The sequence below is a fragment of the Oncorhynchus masou genome, chromosome 22 (genome assembly GCF_036934945.1).
Source record: "Oncorhynchus masou masou isolate Uvic2021 chromosome 22, UVic_Omas_1.1, whole genome shotgun sequence".
In the NCBI taxonomy this organism is placed as follows: Eukaryota; Metazoa; Chordata; class Actinopteri; order Salmoniformes; family Salmonidae; genus Oncorhynchus; species Oncorhynchus masou.
Window position 1 is genome coordinate 3376124 of NC_088233.1, and position 23277 is coordinate 3399400.

At 46.0% G+C, this 23277-nt stretch overlaps 1 protein-coding gene across 1 annotated transcript in view; it reads right to left on the minus strand.

The window, feature by feature from the left end:
- The window catches only part of LOC135509770 (myelin regulatory factor-like), a 78097-nt gene that overhangs the window by 49517 nt on the left and 5303 nt on the right, over positions 1–23277 (minus strand). The window contains exon 2 of the mRNA XM_064930670.1: positions 3160–3210. Within this exon, the coding sequence (XP_064786742.1) occupies positions 3160–3194 (35 nt within the window). The 5' untranslated portion in view covers positions 3195–3210. The remainder of the gene's footprint in view (positions 1–3159; positions 3211–23277) is intronic.

Here is a 23277-nt window from a genome sequence, read left to right on the forward strand (position 1 = left end):
GGGAGAGAGGTGTGGGGACTTGGAGAGAGAGGGGGAGAGGGGTGGGGACTTGGAGAGAGAGGGGTGGAAGTGTGGGAGGGGACTTGGAGAGAGAGGGGTGGAAGTGTGGGAGGGGACTTGGAGAGAGAGGGGGGAGAGAGGGGTGGAAGTGTGGGAGGGGACTTGGAGAGAGAGGTGTGGGAGGGGACTTGGAGAGAGAGGGGTGGAAGTGTGGGAGGGGACTTGGAGAGAGAGGGTGGAAGTGTGGGAGGGGACTTGGAGAGAGAGGGGTGGAAGTGTGGGGAGGGGACTTGGAGAGAGGGTGGAAGTGTGGGAGGGGACTTGGAGAGAGGGGGTGGAAGTGTGGGAGGGGACTTGGAGAGAGGGGGTGGAAGTGGGGAGGGGACTTGGAGGAGAGGGTGGGGACTTGGAGAGAGGGGGAGAGGGGGTGGGGACTTGGGAGAGAGGGGGAGAGAGGGGTGGGGACGGGAGAGAGGGGGGAGAGAGGGGTGGAGTGTGGGAGGGGACTTGGAGAGAGACTTGGAGAGAGGGGGTGGAAGGGTGGGAGGGGACTTGGAGAGAGAGGGGGGGAAGGGGGAGAGAGGGGGTGGGAGTGGGGAGGGGACTTGGAGAGAGAGGGGGAGAGGGGGGAGGAAGTGTGGGAGGGGACTTGGAGAGAGAGGGGGAGAGAGGGGTGGGGACTTGGAGAGGGAAGGGTGGGAGGGGACTTGGAGAGAGAGGGGGAGAGGGGGTGGGAGTGTGGGAGGGGACTTGGAGAGAGGGGGGAGAGAGGGGTGGGGACTTGGAGAGAGAGGGGGAGAGGGGGAGGGGTGGGAGGTGGGGGGGACTTGGAGAGAGAGGGGGGAGAGAGGGGTGGAGAGAGAGGGGGAGAGAGGGGTGGGGACTTGGAGAGGGGAGAGAGAGGGGGAGAGGGGTGGGGGACTTGGAGAGAGAGGGGGAGAGAGGGGGTGGGGACTTGGAGAGAGAGGTGGGTGTGGGAGGGGACTTGGAGAGAGAGGGGTGGAAGTGTGGGAGGGGACTTGGAGAGTGGAAGTGTTGGGAGGGGACTTGGAGAGAGAGGGGGAGAGAGGGGTGGGGACTTGGAGAGAGAGGGGGAGAGGGGTGGGAGTGTGGAAGGGGACTTGGAGAGAGAGGGGGAGTGGGGGTGGGGACTTGGAGAGAGAGGGGGAGAGAGGGGTGGGGACTTGGAGGAGAGGGGGAGAGAGGGGTGGGGACTTGGAGAGAGAGGGGGAGAGAGAGGGGGAGAGAGGTGTGGGGACTTGGGGAGGAGAGAGGGGGGGAAGTGTGGGAGGGGACTTGGAGAGAGAGGGGTGGAAGTGTGGGAGGGGACTTGGAGAGAGAGATGGGTGGAAGTGTGGGAGGGGACTTGGGGAGAGAGGGGTGGAAGTGTGGGAGGGGACTTGGAGAGAGAGGGGTGGAAGTGTGGGAACTTGGGGAGAGAGGGGGGAAGTGGGAGGGGACTTGGAGAGAGAGGGGTGGAAGTGTGGGAGGGACTTGGAGAGAGAGGGGGAAGTGTGGGAGGGGACTTGGAGAGAGGGGGGTGGAAGTGTGGGACTTGGAGAGAGTGTGGGAGGGGACTTGGAGAGAGAGGGGTGGAAGTGTGGGAGGGGACTTGGAGAGAGAGGGGGAAGTGTGGGGGAGGGGGAGAGAGGGGGTGGAAGTGTGGGAGGGGACTTGGAGGGGGGATGGAAGTGTGGGAGGGGGAGAGAGAGGGGTGGACTTGGAAGTGAGGGGTGGGAGAGAGGGGAAGTGTGGGAGGGGACTTGGAGAGAGAGGGGGGGAAGTGTGGGGAGGGGACTTAGAGAGAGAGGGGGAGGGGACTTGGAGAGGGGGTGGAAGTGTGGGAGGGGACTTGGAGAGAGAGGGGTGGAAGTGTGGGAGGGAGAGAGGGGGTGGAAGTGTGGGAGGGGACTTGGAGAGAGAGGGGTGGAAGTGTGGGAGGGGACTTGGAGAGAGAAGGGGGGGACTGGAAGTGTGGGAGGGGACTTGGAGAGAGAGGGGTGTGGGAGGGGAGAGAGAGGGGTGGAAGTGTGGGAGGGGACTTGGAGAGAGAGGGGGAGGGGAGTGTGGGAGGGGACTTGGAGAGGGGGGTGGAAGTGTGGGAGGGGACTTGGAGAGAGAGGGGGTGGAAGTGTGGGAGGGGACTTGGAGAGGAGGTGGAAGTGTGGGAGGGGACTTGGAGAGAGAGGGGTGGAAGTGTGGGAGGGGACTTGGAGAGAGAGTGTGGGAGACTTGGGGAGAGGGGGGAAGTGTGGGAGTGGACTGGGGAGAGAGGGGGGAAGTGTGGGAGTGGACTTGGAGAGAGAGAGAGGGGAAGTGTGGGAGGTCCTTTGGGGGGAGAGAGAGGGGTGGAAGTGTAGGAGGGGACTTGGAGAGAGAGGGGTGGAAGTGTGGGAGGGGACTTGGAGAGAGAGGGAGGAGAGAGAGGGGGAAGTGTGGGAGTGGACATGGAGAGAGAGAGGGAAGTGTGGGAGTGGACTTTGGAGAGAGAGGAGGTGAAGTGTGGGAGTGGACTTTGGGGAGAGAGAGAGGGTAAGTGTGAGAGTGGACTTTGGAGAGAGAGGGAGGTGAAGTGTGGGAGTGGACATTGGAGAGAGAGGAAGATGAAGTGTGGGAGGGACTTTGGAGAGAGAGGGAAGAGAGAGGGGAAGTGTGGGAGTGGACTGGAGAGAGAGAGTGCGAGACAGAGGGAGAGAGAGGGAGAGAGGGGGGGTACAGACAAAGAAGGAGAGAGAAAGAGAGAGAGAGGCCCCTAGACCCCTAGTCTACCAGACCCCTCGTCTACCAGACCCCTCGTCTACCAGACCCCTCGTCTGCTGCAGGCTCTCTCCCTGTCCCTCTGCTGCAGGCTCTCTCCCTCTCTCCCTGGTGATACAATCTTCGGCAAAATCATTCGCAAGGAGATTCCTGCAAAAATATTATTTGAAGTTGAGGCTCTCTCCCTGTCCCTCTGCGGCAGGCTCTCTCCCTGTCCCTCTGCTGCAGGCTCTCTCCCTGTCCCTCTGCTGCAGGCTCTCTCCCTGTCCCTCTGCTGCAGGCTCTCTCCCTGTCCCTCTGCTGCAGGCTCTCTCCCTGTCCCTCTGCTGCAGGCTCTCTCCCTGTCCCTCTGCTGCAGACATATATGGCAATTCCACGTCCTAGTGTGTGTGTGTTACTCACTTGGCTTGCCTCATCGGAGGTCCCAGGTTATTCATGCTTTAAGACATCCACCTGGAAGCCAGAGAAAGAGAGGGAGAGAGAAAGCAGGAGAAAAGAGATTGACATGAAATGACATCGTGTTTTTCTCCAAACCTCAGCATGTTTCCCACCAGGGCTCCTCTATACTTTATTAATTTTGAACCATCTGTTGACTAAAAACTCTCATATACAGAGTACAGTGGTGGAAAAGAGAGAGAATTGTGATGGTGATTCTCTATTTTCTATGTTGAGAACCCCCTCCGCCCGAGGGGGTTCTGAACAGGCTCCTACCTCGCAACGTCCCCTGAATGCCCATCTGCTAGCCACGGAACGCTAGCTGTCTAGAGCATATCGGACAGTTAGCTGAAGAGGTCCATGAGCCAATTTTCTTGGGCTACAATATCTATTTTGCCAATTGGCCTGGACCCTTTTAATACACTGGGCCCTGCCGATCCATCACGACTGGTCTGCCAACGTAACCGCCCGAGGGGGCTTCAACTGACTCCTCCGTCGCTATCCCCGGCCCGCTAGCTGTCTGAATCGACGTGTCTCCAGCCCGCCTAGCTACTCACTAGATCCCATGATCACTCGGCTACGCCTACCTCTCCCTAATGTCAATATGCCTTGTCCATTGCTGTTTTGGTTAGTGATTGTCTTGTTTCACTTTAGAGCCTCTAGCCCTGCTCAATATGCCTTAGCTACCCCTTTTGTTCCACCTCCCACACATACGGTGACCTCACCTGCTTTAAATGGTATCTCTGGAAACAATACCTCTCTCATTGTCACTTAATGCCTAGGTTTACCTCCACTGTACTCACATTCTACCATAGCCTGGTCTGTACATTATACCTTGAATCTATTCTACCGTGCCCAGAAACCTGCTCCTTTTACTCTCTGTTCCGAACGCACTAGACAACCAGTTGTTATAGCCTTTAGCCGTACCCTTATCCTACTCCTCCTCTGTTCCTCTGGTGATGTGGAGGTGAATCCAGGCCCTGCAGTGTCTAGCTCCACTCCCATTCCCCAGGTGCTATCATGTGTTGACTTCTGTAACCGTAAAAGCCTTGGTTTCATGCAAGTTAACATTAGAAGCCTCCTCCCTAAGTTTGTTTTATTCTCTGCTTTAGCACACTCTGCCAACCCGGATGTTCTAGCCGTGTCTGAATCCTGGCTTAGGAAGAACACCAAAAATTCTGAAATGTACATCCCTAACTATGACATTTTCCAACAAGATAGAACTGCCAAAGGGGGCGGAGTTGCAATCTACTGCAGAGATAGCCTGCAGAGTTCTGCCATACTATCAAGGTCTGTGCCCCTCATCACTGTCAAACGCTCCCTAAAACACTTCAGCGAGCAGGCCTTTCTAATCGACCTGGCCCAGGTATCCTGGAAGGATATTGACCTCATTCTGTCAGTAGCGGATGCCTGGGTATTCATTAAAAGTGCTAACCTCAGCTTAAATTACGCATGCCCCATTCAAAAAAATGTAGAACCAGGAACAGATCAGCACAAAAACATCCTGTGGCGTACTGTATTAGCATCGGAGAGCCCCTGTGATATGCAACTTTTCAGGGAAGTTAGGAACCAACATACACCGGCAGTTAGAAAAGCTAAGGCTAGCTTTTACAAACAGAAATTTGCAACCTGTAGCACAAACTCCAAAGGGTTCTGGGACACTGTAAAGTTCATGGAGAATAAGAGCACCTCCTCCCAGCTGACCACTGCACTGAGGCTAGGAAACACTGTCACCACCGATAAATCCACGATAATAGAGCATTTCAATAAGCATTTTCTACGGCTGGCCATGCTTTCCATCTGACTACCCCTACCCGGTCAACTGCCCGGGACCCTCCACAGCAACTCGCCAAAGCCCCCACAATTTATCCTTCACACACATCCAGATAGCTGATGTTCTGAAAGAGCTGCAAAATCTGGACCCTTATAAATCAGCCGGGTTAGACAATCTGGACCCTCTCTTTCTAAAATTATCTGCCAAAAATTGTTGCAACCCCTATTACTAGCCTGTTCAACCTCTCTTTCATATCATCTGAGATCCACAAAGATTGGAAAGCTGCCACGGTCATCCCCCTCTTCAAAGGGGGAGACACTCTAGACCCAAACTGTTACAGACCTATATCTATCCTACCCTGCCCTTATAAGGTCTTTGAAAGCCAAGTTAACAAACAGATTACCGACCATTTTGAATCCGGTCTTGAGCACTCTGGAGCAGGTATTCATCAAGTATTTCAATTAACAGGTGTGCCTTGTTAAAAGTTCATTTGTGCAACATGTAGGTATTACAGACTCGGTCAGAGACAGATAGAAAATGATTGTGAAAACACTTGCCAGTTGGTCAGCACATGATCTGAGTATATGTCCTGGTAATCAGTCTGGCACTGCGGCCTTGTGAATGTTGACCTGTTTAAAGGTCTTACTCACATCGGCTAGAGCGTGATCGTCCAGAACAGCTGGTGCTCTCATGCATGCTTCAGTGTTGCTGGCCTCGAAGCCCTCATAGAAGTAATTTAGCTTGTCTGGTAGGCTCACGTCATCGGGCAGCTCGCGGCTGGGCTTCCCTTTGTAGTCCGTAATAGTTTGCAAGCTCTGCCACAGTTTTTGGCCTGGTCACAGACAGCTAATGTGCTCTCCACTGAAGTTCACAAGCGAAGGGAAAAAGTGAGAAGAGGAGAGTGTGTACAGCAATAAAAGTGATGCTGTTTATTTGTGGCTGCTATGAAAGTCAACTCTGTTTTCGTGTGATCGGGGGTGTATTCATTCCGCAGTTAATATTGAAAAATTTTTCTTAAATAAGAAGCAAACTGAACGAAACGTGGATAAAAAAAATACCTAAATTTGTTAAAATAGAAACTTTTGTTTGCAACTGTTGGACTAATGATTACACCCGAGATCAGCTAGATGCAGGCCAGAGTGTGCAAGGCGGTATTGAATGTGTCAATATCTGTCACCTTGGTTCTCCAAAATGTATCTTTCCCCGTGGACCTACATTGTAAACGTTCATACATAGGCTAGGTCTGTTTCTATGGGTACAAGCACTGTCCATGACACAAACTGGCCACACCCACGTCTGTTTCTATGGACACAAGCACTGTCCATGACACAAACTGGCCACACCCACGTCTGTTTCTATGAACACAAGCACTGTCCATGACACAAACTGGCCACACCCCACTTTAAGGTTATTATAGTAAACGAAAACTGAAGCTAAAATAAAAACTACATTTGGAAAAATAATTTTGTAAACTGAAATAAAATGTCCCACACTTCTTTAACAGAAAAACAAACTATAATAAAACCATCAAATCAATATTTCATTTTTTAGCTTTTGTCTTCTAAACTTTGGGGTAAAATGTAATGGGGTTGTTAAGCTTTTTTTCCAGATTTATAAATATGAGTAAATGTTTCTAAAAACCTGTTTGCTTTGTCATTATTATGAGGTATTGTGATATCATCACTAACGGATACACTGCGGTAGACCACACCGGTTAGGTTATCATTATCATCATGAACAGATACACAAAGTGGTAGACATAGGCCCTACACAAACTGTACACCCATTCACATGCCGTTGTTTCCTTTGTGATATCATCGTTGTTTCCTTTGTGATATCATCGTTGTTTCCTTTGTGATATCATCGTTGTTTCCTTTGTGATATCATCGTTGTTTCCTTTTCAGAAACAACCTTTTTTGGTCAATTGCACATTCCGGATTGAATAAATTATGATAATAAAAAAGTAAAAGCAAATTGCGATACAAAAACTAACGCGACGAGAAATGATGTCACTGGCACCCTTGTGACCAATTCAAAATGTGTGTCGCACTGCCAAGACAGACTGTTTTGGTCGCAGTATCGAACCCTGCTATTTCCTCAATCAGTAAGAAGCAATACTACATAGGAGGATGAGCTGGCCAATCATTGGTCTAGAGGAGTATGAGCTGGCCACTCAGCGGTCTAGAGGAGGATGAGCTGGCCACTCAGCGGTCTAGAGGAGGATGAGCTGGCCACTCAGCGGTCTAGAGGAGGATGAGCTGGCCACTCAGCGGTCTAGAGGAGGATGAGCTGGCCACTCAGCGGTCTAGAGGAGGATGAGCTGGCCACTCAGCGGTCTAGAGGAGGATGAGCTGGCCACTCAGCGGTCTAGAGGAGGATGAGCTGGCCACTCAGCGGTCTAGAGGAGGATGAGCTGGCCACTCAGCGGTCTAGAGGAGGATAAGCTGGCCACTCAGCGGTCTAGAGGAGAATGAGCTGGCCACTCAGCGGTCTAGAGGAGGATGAGCTGGCCACTCAGCGGTCTAGTGGAGGATGAGCTGGCCACTCAGCGGTCTAGAGGAGGATGAGCTGGCCACTCAGTGGTCTAGAGGAGGATGAGCTGGCCAATCAGCGGTCTTCTTGCGTGAATATTTGTAATGACTGGTATACGGCCACATCATTCTGCTATTGGAGTACTTGCACACCATTCAAACATAGAATAACTGCTTTTTAATATACTTAATAAAGAACATTTGGAAGTAAAACTATTTCACTCTGATTGTAATTAATTACCGTCCTGTGTGGCTCAGTCGGTAGAGCATGGCGCTTGCAACGCAAAGCGTCGTGGGTTCTATTCCCACTGGGACCACCCATATGTAAAAGTAGTGGCCCCAGCCGACTTGTAAGTCGCTTTGGACAAAAGCGTCTGCTAAATGGGATATATTTTTTTTTTATATATTTCTAAGAAATCTGTAAACACTGGGCAGCTACTTTAATATCAACCTGTTTACCTACTGTACATTTGAAACAAGTTTATATACTACCAGAAAGTCATGTTTTATGATCTGAGGTAAAGATATACCTTAATAAGGGCTGTTATGTTGAGTCAGAAGTAGTTATATTCTATCATATTGTACTAGTTTCCCTTTATGTAAACACTCATAATCCATGATCCATAGTCCCACGCAAATTAATCATCCCATTTCATATTAAAGGGGAAGTTCATGTGGCCTTATTTTCACTCCCTCTGCTTATGGTTGATCCCCAAAACATTTTTTTTTAAATGTTTTGTTTCATTACAGAGTATGGTGGAAAATACAAGATTATGTTGTAATGCTGTTATTGCATCAAATGGTTGTTTTATGCAACAGAATAAAAGGGCTGTTAGAATGCTCACCTGTGTGTGTTCTACTGAGGATGGGCCTCTGGAAGATTTACCATGTATTTGGGTGATACGTCATTCCATAGCATGGGTTAATGTTTCTGTACTGGGGTACCAGGGGGGATGCTGCCAGTATGGAGTTGGGGGGCCAGACCCTGGTCTCTACACAACGGGGAAAGTATTTACAGCAGATACTATTTGCTGTGAATTATTAGTAACCTTGAGACCCATTCCATACATCTGTTGTTTGTCATGAACATCCAGGAGGATGGACATTGCTATAAAATGGGGTGATGTAAAATGCTGTGGCTCAAATCTGCTCATAGAGTTCAGTGATCACCTCCAGGGTTGATTACTGACTGGCTCCATTACTGAAGTAATTAAATAATAAAGTTAGATTGTTTTGAAGAAATCTAAAAGACTCTCCTTTTGAGTACTATAATTCCACTACAAGAGCAATTGGGCACATTTTGTCATTACTTTCCATTGACTACAATTATTTACAAAAATGTGTCTAAAAGCATGTTAGAAAACGCACAAATACTCCAATACCATACCAATACCAATAACCAACTCATATTACATCAGAATAATAATAATAATAATAATAAGATAACCTGTACCCTTGCTGAACCTGTACCCTTGCTGACCCTAGACCCTATGTATAGGCCTAAGAACGGAAGGAAGAGTACGAGCACTTTGCCACAGGGAAAACAACACCAGACCTGGGTTCAAATACTATTAGAAATATTTAAAAAATATATTTAATTTATATTAAAAAAAAATGTTTTAGCCTGTCTGGAGTGGCAGATGGGCGGGGTTTGTTTTAGCCTGTCTGGAATGGCAGATGGGCGGGGTTTGTTTTAGCCTGTCTGGAGTGGCAGATGGGCGGGGTTTGTTTTAGCCTGTCTGGAGTGGCAGATGGGCGGGGTTTGTTTTAGCCTGTCTGGAATGCCAGATGGGCGGGGTTTGTTTAAGCCTGTCTGGAGTGGCAGATGGGCGGGGTTTGTTTTAGCCTGTCTGGAGTGGCAGATGGGCGGGGTTTGTTTTAGCCTGTCTGGAGTGGCAGATGGGCGGGGTTTGTTTAAGCCTGTCTGGAATGCCAGATGGGCGGGGTTTGTTTTAGCCTGTCTGGAGAGGCAGATGGGCGGGGTTTGTTTTAGCCTGTCTGGAGAGGCAGATGGGCGGGGTTTGTTTTAGCCTGTCTGGAGTGGCAGATGGGCGGGGTTTGTTTTAGCCTGTCTGGAGTGGCAGATGGGCGGGGTTTGTTTTAGCCTGTCTGGAGTGGCAGATGGGCGGGGTTTGTTTTAGCCTGTCTGGAGTGGCAGATGGGCGGGGTTTGTTTTAGCCTGTCTGGAGTGGCAGATGGGCGGGGTTTGTTTTAGCCTGTCTGGAGTGGCAGATGGGCAGGGTTTGTTTTAGCCTGTCTGGAGTGGCAGATGGGCGGGGTTTGTTTAAGCCTGTCTGGAATGCCAGATGGGTGGGGTTTGTTTTAGCCAGTCTGGAGTGGCAGATGGGCGGGGTTTGTTTTAGCCTGTCTGGAGTGGCAGTTGGGCGGGGTTTGTTTTAGCCTGTCTGGAGTGGCAGATGGGCGGGGTTTGTTTTAGCCTGTCTGGAGTGGCAGTTGGGCGGGGTTTGTTTTAGCCTGCCTGGAGTGGCAGATTTTTGTGAGTATTCTTTTGTCTCCATTGCAACCTCAATCAAGCCCAGGTAAAGTGTTAGAAAATGATCATGAATAGCCAGGTCTGGGCAACACATGACTCCCTTCCTCCCTTCCTCCCTCCCTGAAACCTGGTCTCGTGCCACCACCTGGCTAGCCTGATCAATGGGAGAGAGAGAGAAGACGGCTGGAGAGATTAGTGAGGAAAGAGGAAATCTATGGCCCTATTCCCACAACGAGATATGAAGGAGAGTCTGAGGAGTAGTGTGGCGTAAGAGATTTCTGCTTTTCAAGTCATATGAGTGTGTGCTTCAGTCTGATCAGCTGTGGCCTACTGATAACAACCACAGCAGCAGGTAACCTGGTGAAACCTATGCACTCTGATCGCATCTGGGCCAGAGGAAACATAAGGTCATGTTTTTATAGCCTAAGCGAAACATGTTGTTGTCTTGCAGCCTGAATTCAAAATGGATTAAGTATTTATTATTCACCCATCTATACACAATAACCCATAATGACATCACAATCCCCCATAATGACATCACAATACCACATAATGACAAAGTGAAAACATGTTTTTAGAAATGTTTGCAAATTTAATGAAAATGAAATACGGAGTCAACACGTTAGAATAACATTTGGCAGTGATTACAGCCGCCTGTGAATGTTTATAACAGCCGCCTGGGAATGTTTATAACAGCCGCCTGGGAATGGTTATAACAGCCGCCTGGGAATGGTTATAACAGCCGCCTGGGAATGGTTATAACAGCCGCCTGGGAATGGTTATAACAGCCGCCTGGGAATGGTTATAACAGCCGCCTGGGAATGTTTATAACAGCCGCCTGGGAATGTTTATAACAGCCGCCTGGGAATGGTTATAACAGCCGCCTGGGAATGTTTATAACAGCCGCCTGGGAATGTTTATAACAGCCGCCTGTGAATGTTTATAACAGCCGCCTGTGAATGGTTATAACAGCCGCCTGTGAATGGTTATAACAGCCGCCTGGGAATGTTTATAACAGCCGCCTGGGAATGTTTATAACAGCCGCCTGGGAATGGTTATAACAGCCGCCTGGGAATGGTTATAACAGCCGCCTGGGAATGTTTATAACAACCGTCTGGAATGTTTATAACAGCTTTGCACAGCTGGATTGTACAATATTTGCACATCATTATTTTAAAAATTCTTCAAGCTCTGTCAAGTTGGTTGTTGATCCATTGCTTGTCACGCCCTGACCTTAGAGAGCCTTTTAATGTCTCTATTTGCTTTGGTCAGGGTGTGATTTGGGTGGGCATTCTATGTTTCTTTATTTCTATGTTTTGGCCGGGTGTGGTTCTCAATCAGGGACAGCTGTCCATCGTTGTCTCTGATCGGGAACCATACTTAGGTAGCTCTTTTCCCCCCCTCCTTTCAGTGTGGGAAGTTAATGTTGTTTGTGGCACATAGCCCTTAAGCTTCACTGTTGTTTTGTATTGTTTATTTTGTCAGCGTCATTTTCTTTATAAAAGGAATATGTACACTCACCACGCTGCGCTTTGGTCCACTTCTTACGATGGTTGTGACATTGCTGGATAGCCATTTTCATACCTTGCCATAGAGTTTCAAGTTGATTTAAGTCTAAACTGTAACTAGGCATTCGTCTTGGTAAGCAACACCAGTGTATATTTGGGCTTGTGTTATAGGTTATTGTCCTGCTGAAAGGTGAATTTGTCTCCCAGTGATTTTGAAAAGCAGACCGAACCAGGTTTTCCTCTAGGATTTTCCCAGTGATTAGCTCCATTCAGTTTCTTTTTTATCCTGAAAAACGCCCCAGTCCTTAATGATTACAAACATACCCATAACATGATGCAGCCACGACTATGCATCAAAATATGGAGAGTGGTACTCAGTAATGTGTTGTATTGGATTTGCCCAAAACATAACACTTTGTATTCAAGACAGTTAATTTCTTAGCCACATTTTTTAAAGTATTACTTTAGTGTCTTGTTGCAAATAGGATGCATGTTTTGGAATATTTTTATTCTGTACAGGCTTCCTTCTTTTCACTGTCATTTAGGTTAGTATTGTGGAGTAACTTGAATATTGTTGATCCATCCTCAGTTCTCATATCACAACCATGAAACAATGTTTTAAAGTCACCATTGGCCTTAACCTGAGTGGTTTCCTTCCTCTCCAGCAACTGAGTTAGGAAGGACACCTATGTTTGTAACGACTGGGTGTATTGAAAACACCATCCAAAGTGTAATTAATTACTTCACCATGCTCAAAGGGATATTTAATGTCTGCTTTAAAAGATTTTTCGCATCTACAGTGTACCAATAGGTGCCCTTCTTTGCAGGGCAGTGGAAAACCTCCCTTGTCTTTGGGGTTGAATCTGTTTGAAATGCACTGCTCAACTGAGGGACCTTACTGATAATTGTATGTGTGGGATACAGAGATGAGGTAGTCATTTAAAATCATGTTACACACAGTGTAACATTGGCTTCCAGCTCACACTCTCAAACGCATAGATCCCCTGAACACATCTCCAGATCCCAATCACCTGTTCACACCTGTATGCCATTATCACACACTATTTAGTTCAGTTCTTTGCACCCAATCACTGAGGTCTGTTTTGTGACGCACTTGTATTCGGAGCGCTGGTTTCCCACCATAATTGAATCTTCCCGTGTATGATAGTTTCTGCCCGCCTAAAGAACGTCGCCTTTTGTCTATTCCCTGCCTGTACTTTAGCCTATCAGATTCTCTGTTATCAACCAATTGCCTGATCTCCCGGGCGACGTTACTCGCCTTCTCCCTGCCTGTACTGTTGCCTTTGGACCCCTGTGTATGACCTTCTGCCTGCCCCTGGACCCAGCTACCTGCCTCCTCCTGTGTATGACCTTCTGCCTGCCCCTGGACCCAGCTCCCTGCCTCCTCCTGTGTATGACCTTCTGCCTGCCCCTAGACCCAGCTACCTGCCTCCTCCTGTGTATGACCTTCTGCCTGCCCCTGGACCCAGCTCCCTGCCTCCTCCTGTGTATGACCTTCTGCCTGCCCCTAGACCCAGCTACCTGCCTCCTCCTGTGTATGACCTTCTGCCTGCCCCTGGACCCAGCTCCCTGCCTCCTCCTGTGTATGACCTTCTACCTGCCCCTAGACCCAGCTACCTGCCTCCTCCTGTGTATGACCTTCTGCCTGCCCCTGGACCCAGCTCCCTGCCTCCTCCTGTGTATGACCTTCTGCATGCCCCTAGACCCAGCTACCTGCCTCCTCCTGTGTATGACCTTCTGCCTGCCCCTGGACCCAGCTCCCTGCCTCCTCCTGTGTATGACCTTCTACCTGCCCCTAGACCCAGCTACCTGCCTCCTCCTGTATAAACAAACACTGACCTTCTGCCTGCCCCTGGACCCAGCTCCCTGCCTCCTCCTGTGTATGACCTTCTACCTGCCCCTGGATCCAGCTACCTGCCTCCTCCTGTGCCCCTGGATGACCTTCTGCCTGCCCCTGGACCCAGCTACCTGCCTCCTCCTGTGTATGACCTTCTGCCTGCCCCTGGACCCAGCTCCCTGCCTCCTCCTGTGTATGACCTTCTACCTGCCCCTGGACCCAGCTACCTGCCTCCTCCTGTGTATGACCTTCTGCCTGCCCCTGGACCCAGCTACCTGCCTCCTCCTGTGGTCCTTTACAATAAACACCTGCTGCGCCCTGCGCTTGAAACCAGCTCTGTCTCCCATCGTGTTCATTACAACAGAATGAGTCCATGCAACATTATGTGACTTTCTAAGCAAATTTTTATTCCTGAATTTATTTAGGTTTATCATAACAAAGGGGTTGAATAACTGACTCAAGACATTTCAGCTTTTAATTTAATAAAACAAAAAAATAATTCCACTTTGACATGTGTTGGCCAGTAACACAATCTCAATTTATCCATTTTAATTTAGGCTGTAACACAACCCAAAATCCATAGCTTTACTCAGCGCAACCGGCATCTTCTGGGCATGTATCAAACCCTGAAATGAGTAGACCAACCCTGAAACACTAGAACACTAGGCCAATAGGCTTTACTCCTGACTGAATAAACAAACACTAGGCCAATAGGCTGTACTCCTGACTGAATAAACAAACACTAGGCCAATAGGCTTTACTCCTGACTGAATAAACAAACACTAGGCCAATAGGCTTTACTCCTGACTGAATAAACAAACACTAGGCCAATAGGCTATGCTGTACTCCTGACTGAATAAACAAACACTAGGCCAATAGGCTGTACTCCTGACTGAATAAATAAACACTAGACCAATAGGCTGTACTCCTGACTGAATAAACAAACACTAGGCCAATAGGCTATGCTGTACTCCTGACTGAATAAACAAACCCTAGGCCAATAGGCTGTACTCCTGACTGAATAAACAAACACTAGGCCAATAGGCTATGCTGTACTCCTGACTGAATAAACAAACCCTAGGCCAATAGGCTGTACTCCTGACTGAATAAACAAACACTAGGCCAATAGGCTGTACTCCTGACTGAATAAACAAACACTAGGCCAATAGGCTGTACTCCTGACTGAATAAACAAACACTAGGCCAATAGGCTGTACTCCTGACTGAATAAACAAACACTAGGCCAATAGGCTGTACTCCTGACTGAATAAACAAACACTAGGCCAATAGGCTGTACTCCTGACTGAATAAACAAACACTAGGCCAATAGGCTGTACTCCTGACTGAATAAACAAACACTAGGCCAATAGGCTATGCTGTACTCCTGACTGAATAAACAAACACTAGGCCAATAGGCTATGCTGTACTCCTGACTGAATAAATAAACACTAGGCCAATAGGCTGTACTCCTGCCTGAATAAACAAACACTAGGCCAATAGGCTGTACTCCTGACTGAATAAACAAACACTAGGCTATGCTGTACTCCTGACTGAATAAACAAACACTAGACCAATAGGCTGTACTCCTGACTGAATAAACAAACACTAGGCCAATAGGCTGTACTCCTGCCTGAATAAACAAACACTAGACCAATAGGCTGTACTCCTGACTGAATAAATAAACACTAGGCCAATAGGCTGTACTCCTGACTGAATAAATAAACACTAGGCCAATAGGCTGTACTCCTGACTGAATAAACAAACACTAGGCCAATAGGCTGTACTCCTGACTGAATAAACAAACACTAGGCCAATAGGCTGTATTCCTGACTGAATAAACAAGAGCTGAGAAGAACTTGTTAAAGACGTTGTAATTCAAATCTTAACTGCCGCATTTCAAATGATCTTTTTGTGAGGAGCTGTGCGATTGGTGGGGTGGATAAACTAGAATTGGAGGATCCTTCATCAGTTGAATCTCCAGTCTGGGAACAGCTTCCTGGTAGGATCAAAAATCTATTGAACTTAAAAGAACATTCATTCAAATCTGCCCAAGATAAGATTTTTTTTTTTTAATGTATTTTCCTTCAACTTTCTGAGGCAACGGCACGGTTAACCACGTCATATGTATACTGAACAAATATATACAAGCAACAAAGAGTTGGTCCCATGTTTCATGAGCTGAAATAAAAGATCCTAAAAATGTTCAACATGCACAAAGCTTATTTTTTACATCCCTTAATTAATTAGCATTGTATCCTTTGCCAAGATAATCCCGCCACCTGACATGTGGGTAAATCAAGAAGCTGATTAAACAACATGATCATTACACAGGTTCACCTTGTGCTAGGGACAATAAAAGGCCACTCTAAAATGTGCAGTTTTGTCACAACACAATGCAACAGATGCCTCAAGTTGAGGGAGCATGCAATTGACATGCTGACTGAAGGAATGTCCACCAGAGCTGTTGCCAGAGAATAAGGTTTAGTTCTCCACCATACACCGCCTCCAATGTTTTAAATAATTTGGCAGTATGTCCAATCGGCCTCACAACCACAGACCAGGTGTAACCACCCCAGCCCAGGACCTCCACATCTGGCTTCTTCACCTGAGGGATCGTCTCAGACCACCCAGACAGCTGATTAATATTTCTGTCTGTGTGGAGAGAAACTCATTCTGATTGGCTGAGCCAAGCTCCCTAGTGAGTGGGATGCGCCCCTGCCCGGTCATATGAAGTCCATAGATTAGGGCCTAACGAATTTATTTCAGATGACTGATTTCCTTATGAACTGTCGCTCTGTCAAATCGGTGAAATTGATGCGTTTATATTTTTGATCATTATATAAAGTAGCCTGGCAGAATGATTATTTGCATCAATCCAGTGGCCATTTTGTTTTGAAAACTCAATCACAAATGTGCTACAGACGTAGGTTGCGTGTCCATAAGCTAAGCTTCCCCTAAAAGAAATTGAATTAAATTGTCAAAATTAGTCTAATAAGCCTACTCCTGTCTATACACAAATAAATAAAATCATTCAAAATAGTCTACTACACTAGAAAGCATGATTTGGCCAAAGATCATTTTTAAATAAGCTGTGGATTGCTTACAGTCAGAAGGACCCACAATTTGGGCAGCTCGCGCTGCAAATACTATATAGATTGCTGCGTTGCGACTCAATGAAAAGTAGAGGTACAATATTTCATAATAGTTTGGAAAGCAAATGGCTATCGCTGTAAAGAGAAGACATTGAAAACACTAATGTGTATATATATATATTTTTTTTGCCACTTTAAAAAAAAAATTCTCCTCAATTTCGTGATATCCAATCGGTAGTTAGTCTTGTCCCATCGCTGCAACTCCCGTACGGACTCGGGAGAGGCGAAGGTTGAGAACCACGGATCGTCATGAAACACAACCTACCAAGCCACACTGCTTCTTGACACACTGCATAACCCGGAAGCCAGCCGCTTCAATGCGTTGGAGGAAACACCGTACAACTGCGACCCTGTCAGCGTGCATGTGCCCGGCCCACCACAAGTAGTCGCTAGAGCACAATCGGACAAGGACAGCCGAGCCAACCAAACCCTCTCCTAGTCCAGACAACGCTGGGACAATTGTGCACCGCCTCATGGCAACGCAGCCCGGGATCGAGACCGTATCTGCAGTGATGCCTCTAGCACTTAGACCGCTGCGATGCGGTGCCTTAGACAACCGATGTGAACCTATTTCTCTTCTGCAAACACACAGCCACATTCCCGCACCACCACAACAGAAACTAAATCAAGTCCATAGCTAAACACTTAGCATTATCAATGTGCAAGTAGAGTATATATAAAGTATATTATATTAGGAGCTAGCTACTTGTGTCGAGTGGTATTGATACAGTTGGCTAGGTCAATTATTAGTGGTACTGACACAGCTGGCTAGGTCAATTATTAGTGGTATTGATACAGCTGGCTAGGTCAATTATTAGTGGTACTGACACAGCTGGCTAGGTCAATTATTAGTGGTATTGATACAGCTGGCTAGGTCAATTATTAGTGGTATTGACACAGCTGGCTAGGTCAATTATTAGTGGTACTGACACAGCTGGCTAGGTCAATTATTAGAGAGTGGTACTGACACAGCTGGCTAGGTCAATTATTAGAGAGTGGTACTGACACAGCTGGCTAGGTCAATTATTAGAGAGTGGTACTGACACAGCTGGCTAGGTCAATTATTAGAGAGTGGTATTGATACAGTTGGCTAGGTCAATTATTAGTGGTACTGACACAGCTGGCTAGGTCAATTATTAGTGGTATTGATACAGCTGGCTAGGTCAATTATTAGTGGTACTGACACAGCTGGCTAGGTCAATTATTAGTGGTATTGATACAGTTGGCTAGGTCAATTATTAGTGGTATTGATACAGCTGGCTAGGTCAATTATTAGTGGTACTGACACAGCTGGCTAGGTCAATTATTAGTGGTATTGATACAGCTGGCTAGGTCAATTATTAGTGGTATTGATACAGCTGGCTAGGTCAATTATTAGTGGTATTGACACAGCTGGCTAGGTCAATTATTAGTGGTATTGATACAGCTGGCTAGGTCAATTATTAGTGGTACTGACACAGACTGGCTAGGTCAATTATTAGTGGTACTGACACAGCTGGCTAGGTCAATTATTAGTGGTATTGATACAGCTGGCTAGGTCAATTATTAGAGAGTGGTACTGACACAGCTGGCTAGGTCAATTATTAGAGAGTGGTACTGACACAGCTGGCTAGGTCAATTATTAGAGAGTGGTACTGACACAGCTGGCTAGGTCAATTATTAGTGGTATTGATACAGCTGGCTAGGTCAATTATTAGTGGTACTGACACAGCTGGTAGGTGGGTTAACTGACAATTATTAGAGAGTGGTACACACAGCTGGCTAGGTCAATTATTAGTGGTATTGATACAGCTGGCTAGGTCAATTATTAGAGTGGTACTGACACAGCTGGCTAGGTCAATTATTAGAGAGTGTTACTGACACAGCTGGCTAGGTCAATTATTAGAGAGTGGTACTGACACAGCTGGCTAGGTCAATTATTAGTGGTATACACTAAACAGATAAGTTTGCTGCAGATAAAAGCCATGTGAACTTTGTCCCCTTCTCTCTAATAAGCCACATTTTAGACCAGATAAAAGATGCAGGGGTTATCTGCTTCCAATATTAACAAACAACTCCATTGAACCTGTATTCACTCTGTTGTGATAATGCTGGGTTTATGTGTGTGTGTGTGTGTGTGTGTGTATAAGTTTGTATAAAGTATGGACAGTTTGTGTATACAGTATTGTGTGTATACAGTTCTAGAAAGTATGTTTGCACGGCCTTGTGAATTTGTTTGCACTTGGCATGGAGTCAAGGCCAGGTTGGTGTAAAAGCACTTTGTGACAACTACAGATATAAAAAGGGCCTTTGATTGATTGGTTCATTAATTGATGATTGAGTCAATGACCTGGGTTAGGATTAGGTCGACTGTATAGCCATTTACATTTCATAGGTCAGAGAACAATAACAGATTTGTAACAAAGCGGTGGTTACAATAATGTGTTTGCACTGTGATCCACCTAGCTAGCTTAATGGACTCTCTTTGTGATCCACCTAGCTAGCTTAATGGACTCTCTTTGTGATCCACCTAGCTAGCTTAATGGACTCTCTTTGTGATCCACCTAGCTAGCTTAATGGACTCTCTTTGTGATCCACCTAGCTAGCTTAATGGACTTTCTTTGTGATCCACAAAGTAAACCAAATCTATTTTTCTGGCCTAGTTCATAGATCAAGATAGGAACTATCAGGTGCTTGTTGGTGCTATAGGCTGTAGTACGAATGGGGATCACGTCACCCATTTCCATAGAAAATGACCCATGAGCACCAACATGTAAAATGACCCATGAGCACCAACATGTAAAATGACCCATGAGCACCAACATGTGAAGTGCATAGGAGCACCAACATGTGAAGTGCATAGGAGCACCAACATGTGAAGTGCATAGGAGCACCAACATGTGAAGTGCATAGGAGCACCAACATGTGAAGTGCATAGGAGCATATCAAATTCAGTTTCAAATGAAAGAGACAAGTCTATTTTGGGGGAATAAAGGCAAAGCTACATGTTTCAACCATGTCCATCAAACACATTTGGTGAAGGCTTTGATTTCTGGATAAACAAAGGGAAAAGGGCGTCCTAGAAAACATCTAATCGAAAAAGTCTTAAATGTATCAGAAACATGTACATTTAAGAAATATTGCCTTGTGCTTTGTAATTCAGAAAACTCACTTGTCTTTAAGATAATTTCTCATTTCTCTTGCTCCTGAGGGAGAATGAGAGTTCACAGAAGTAACAGGTAATAGACCTACCAATTAGTTAGTGATTTTCTTAATTTCAATTGTGTTTAAGAATGATTACTAAGTGATTAAAACTCATAATTACTAGCAACAACAAACAAACAAAATCAGTAAAGGAATTACTTCAACAGTGCTCCAATGGGAAATCATAATAGTCACAACCCTGTCCCCCCTTCCACTGGCATACTGTTGATGGAGTGACCATGCAGAGCATTTATCTACTGTTAAAGGCTCTGCGTGGTCAATCCGTCAAGTGGCCGTACAGCATTTACTGCAATGCAGCCTCCGCAGACGTCAGGGTTTTCATACGTCTTCCGCTTGAAGGAAGTTGTCAGGTAAGTGAGTTTGTGTTTATACAGGGCGTACCCCCCCCCCCTCCTACCGTCAATCAATCATGTGAGTGTGAAGCTGTATGTAGCCCTACGCATTGTCACAACATTTTATAGGCGCACGGTGATGCTGTACGGAGCTTGATTTGGCCTCTGCTTGCCTCCGGAGGCTCTGCAATTGCGTCACAGCCTCCATAGGAAGCTTCCAACCACATTAGCGGATCAAGCATAAATTGGCTTTGATATTCCGGTTCCGGGTTGGAGGCGGTCGCATCTACACTTCGGTCCGCAGGTGGTATAACTTTTCATTACATTTCATTATAGTACAACGGTTTTGATTTGTCTAATCTTAGCAATTTCTTCTTAGCTAGCTACATAGCCGTCTTTGTATCAAAGATAATTGCGTAATTATCGTATTTCGTCGTCTAACGTAGTCTACACAGCTTTCTGCCCAGCAGCTAGCTAACGTCCACTAGCACAGCAGCTAGCTAACGTCCACTAGCACTGTAGAAACTATTACACTCAACGACTCGATTAGTGTAGTGTTAGCTAGCTACATAGTTGTCTTTGCTGTCTTCGTATCCAAGGTAATTGTGTAGTTTAGAGTGTGTAGACTTAGAGTGATTATCTTAATTTACCGAGGTTAGCTAGCCAGCTATTTGTCGTCCTTAACGTAGGAGTCACTGCTAGCTAGCTAGCCAACAGCTAAACGTCTTCCGAATTGAACTTCAACAACCCGGTCAACATTCCGCCTCGCTCCACAGGTAGTATCACATTTTCATTTCACTTCATTACAATACAACGGTTTGATTTGTTTGATCGTAGCTAGCTAGCTACATAGCCGTCTTTGTATCTAAGACAATTGTGTAGTCTGGAGCGATTTTCTAGGTTAGCTAGCCAGCTATTGTCGTTCTTTTAACGTAACGTTACGTAATCAACACTGCTAGCTAGCCAGCTAGCCCCGAATAACAGCACTGTAGAAACTATTACACTCGACGGAACGACTTGATTAGTGTAGTGTCAACAACGTAGCCACTGCCAGCTAGCCTACTCCAGCAGTACTGTATCATTTCAATCATTTTAGTCAATAAGATTCTTGCTACGTAAGCTTAACGTTCTGAACATTCGATAAGTGTAGTCCACTTGTCATTCCAATCTCCTTTGCATTAGCGTAGCCTCTTCTGTAGCCTGTCAACTATGTGTCTATCTATCCCTGTTCTCTCCTCTCTGCACAGACCATACAAACGCTCCACACCGCGTGGCCGCAGTCACCCTAATCTGGTGGTCCCAGCGCACCGACCCACGTGGAGTTCCAGGTCTCCGGTAGCCTCTGGAACTGCCGATCTGCGGCCAACAAGGCAGAGTTCATCTCAGCCTATGCCTCCCTCCAGTCCCTCGACTTCTTGGCACTGACGGAAACATGGATCACCACAGACAACACTGCTACTCCTACTGCTCTCTCTTCGTCCGCCCACGTGTTCTCGCACACCCCGAGAGCTTCTGGTCAGCGGGGTGGTGGCACCGGGATCCTCATCTCTCCCAAGTGGTCATTCTCTCTTTCTCCACTTACCCATCTGTCTATCGCCTCCTTTGAATTCCATGCTGTCACAGTTACCAGCCCTTTCAAGCTTAACATCCTTATCATTTATCGCCCTCCAGGTTCCTCGGAGAGTTCATCAATGAGCTTGATGCCTTGATAAGCTCCTTTCCTGAGGACGGCTCACCTCTCACAGTCCTGGGCGACTTTAACCTCCCCACGTCTACCTTTGAGTCATTCCTCTCTGCCTCCTTCTTTCCACTCCTCTCCTCCTCCTCAACATCAAACACATAACCAAATCAACATTAACACATAACCAAATCAACATCCAACACATAACCAAATCAACATCCAACACATAACCAAATCAACATCTAACACATAACCAAATCAACATTAACACATAACCAAATCAACATCCAACACATAAGCAAATCAACATCCAACACATAAGCAAATCAACATCTAACACATAACCAAATCAACATCCAACACATAAGCAAATCAACATCCAACACATAACCAAATCAACATCTATCACATAACCAAATCAACATCCAACACATAACCAAATCAACATCTAACACATAACCAAATCAACATCAAACACATAACCAAATCAACATCCAACACATAACCAAATCAACATCCAACACATAACCAAATCAAATTCTAACACATAACCAAATCAACATCCAACACATAACCAAATCAACATCCAACACATAACCAAATCAACATCTAACACATAACCAAATCAAATTCTAACACATAACCAAATCAACATCTAACACATAACCAAATCAACATCAAACACATAACCAAATCAACATCCAACACATAACCAAATCAACATCCAACACATAACCAAATCAACATCAACACATAACCAAATCAACATCCAACACATAACCAAATCAACATCTAACACATAACCAAATCAACATCAAACACATAACCAAATCAACATCAAACACATAACCAAATCAACATCTAACACATAACCAAATCAACATCTAACACATAACCAAATCAACATCTAACACATAACCAAATCAACATCAAACACATAACCAAATCAACATCAAACACATAACCAAATCAACATCCAACACATAACCAAATCAACATCCAACACATAACAAATCAACATCCAACACATAACCAAATCAACATCAACACATAACCAAATCAATATCCAACACATAACCAAATCAACATCCAACACATAACCAAATCAAATTCTAACACATAACCAAATCAACATCCAACACATAACCAAATCAAATTCTAACACATAACCAAATCAACATCTAACACATAACCAAATCAACATTAACACATAACCAAATCAACATCCAACACATAAGCAAATCAACATCCAACTCATAAGCAAATCAACATCTAACGATAACCAAATCAACATCAAACACATAACCAAATCAACATCTAACACATAACCAAATCAAATTCTAACACATAACCAAATCAACATCCAACACATAACCAAATCAACATCCAACACATAACCAAATCAACATCTATCACATAACCAAATCAACATCTAACACATAACCAAATCAACATCTAACACATAACCAAATCAACATCCAACACATAAGCAAATCAACATCAAACACATAACCAAATCAACATCTATCACATAACCAAATCAACATCCAAC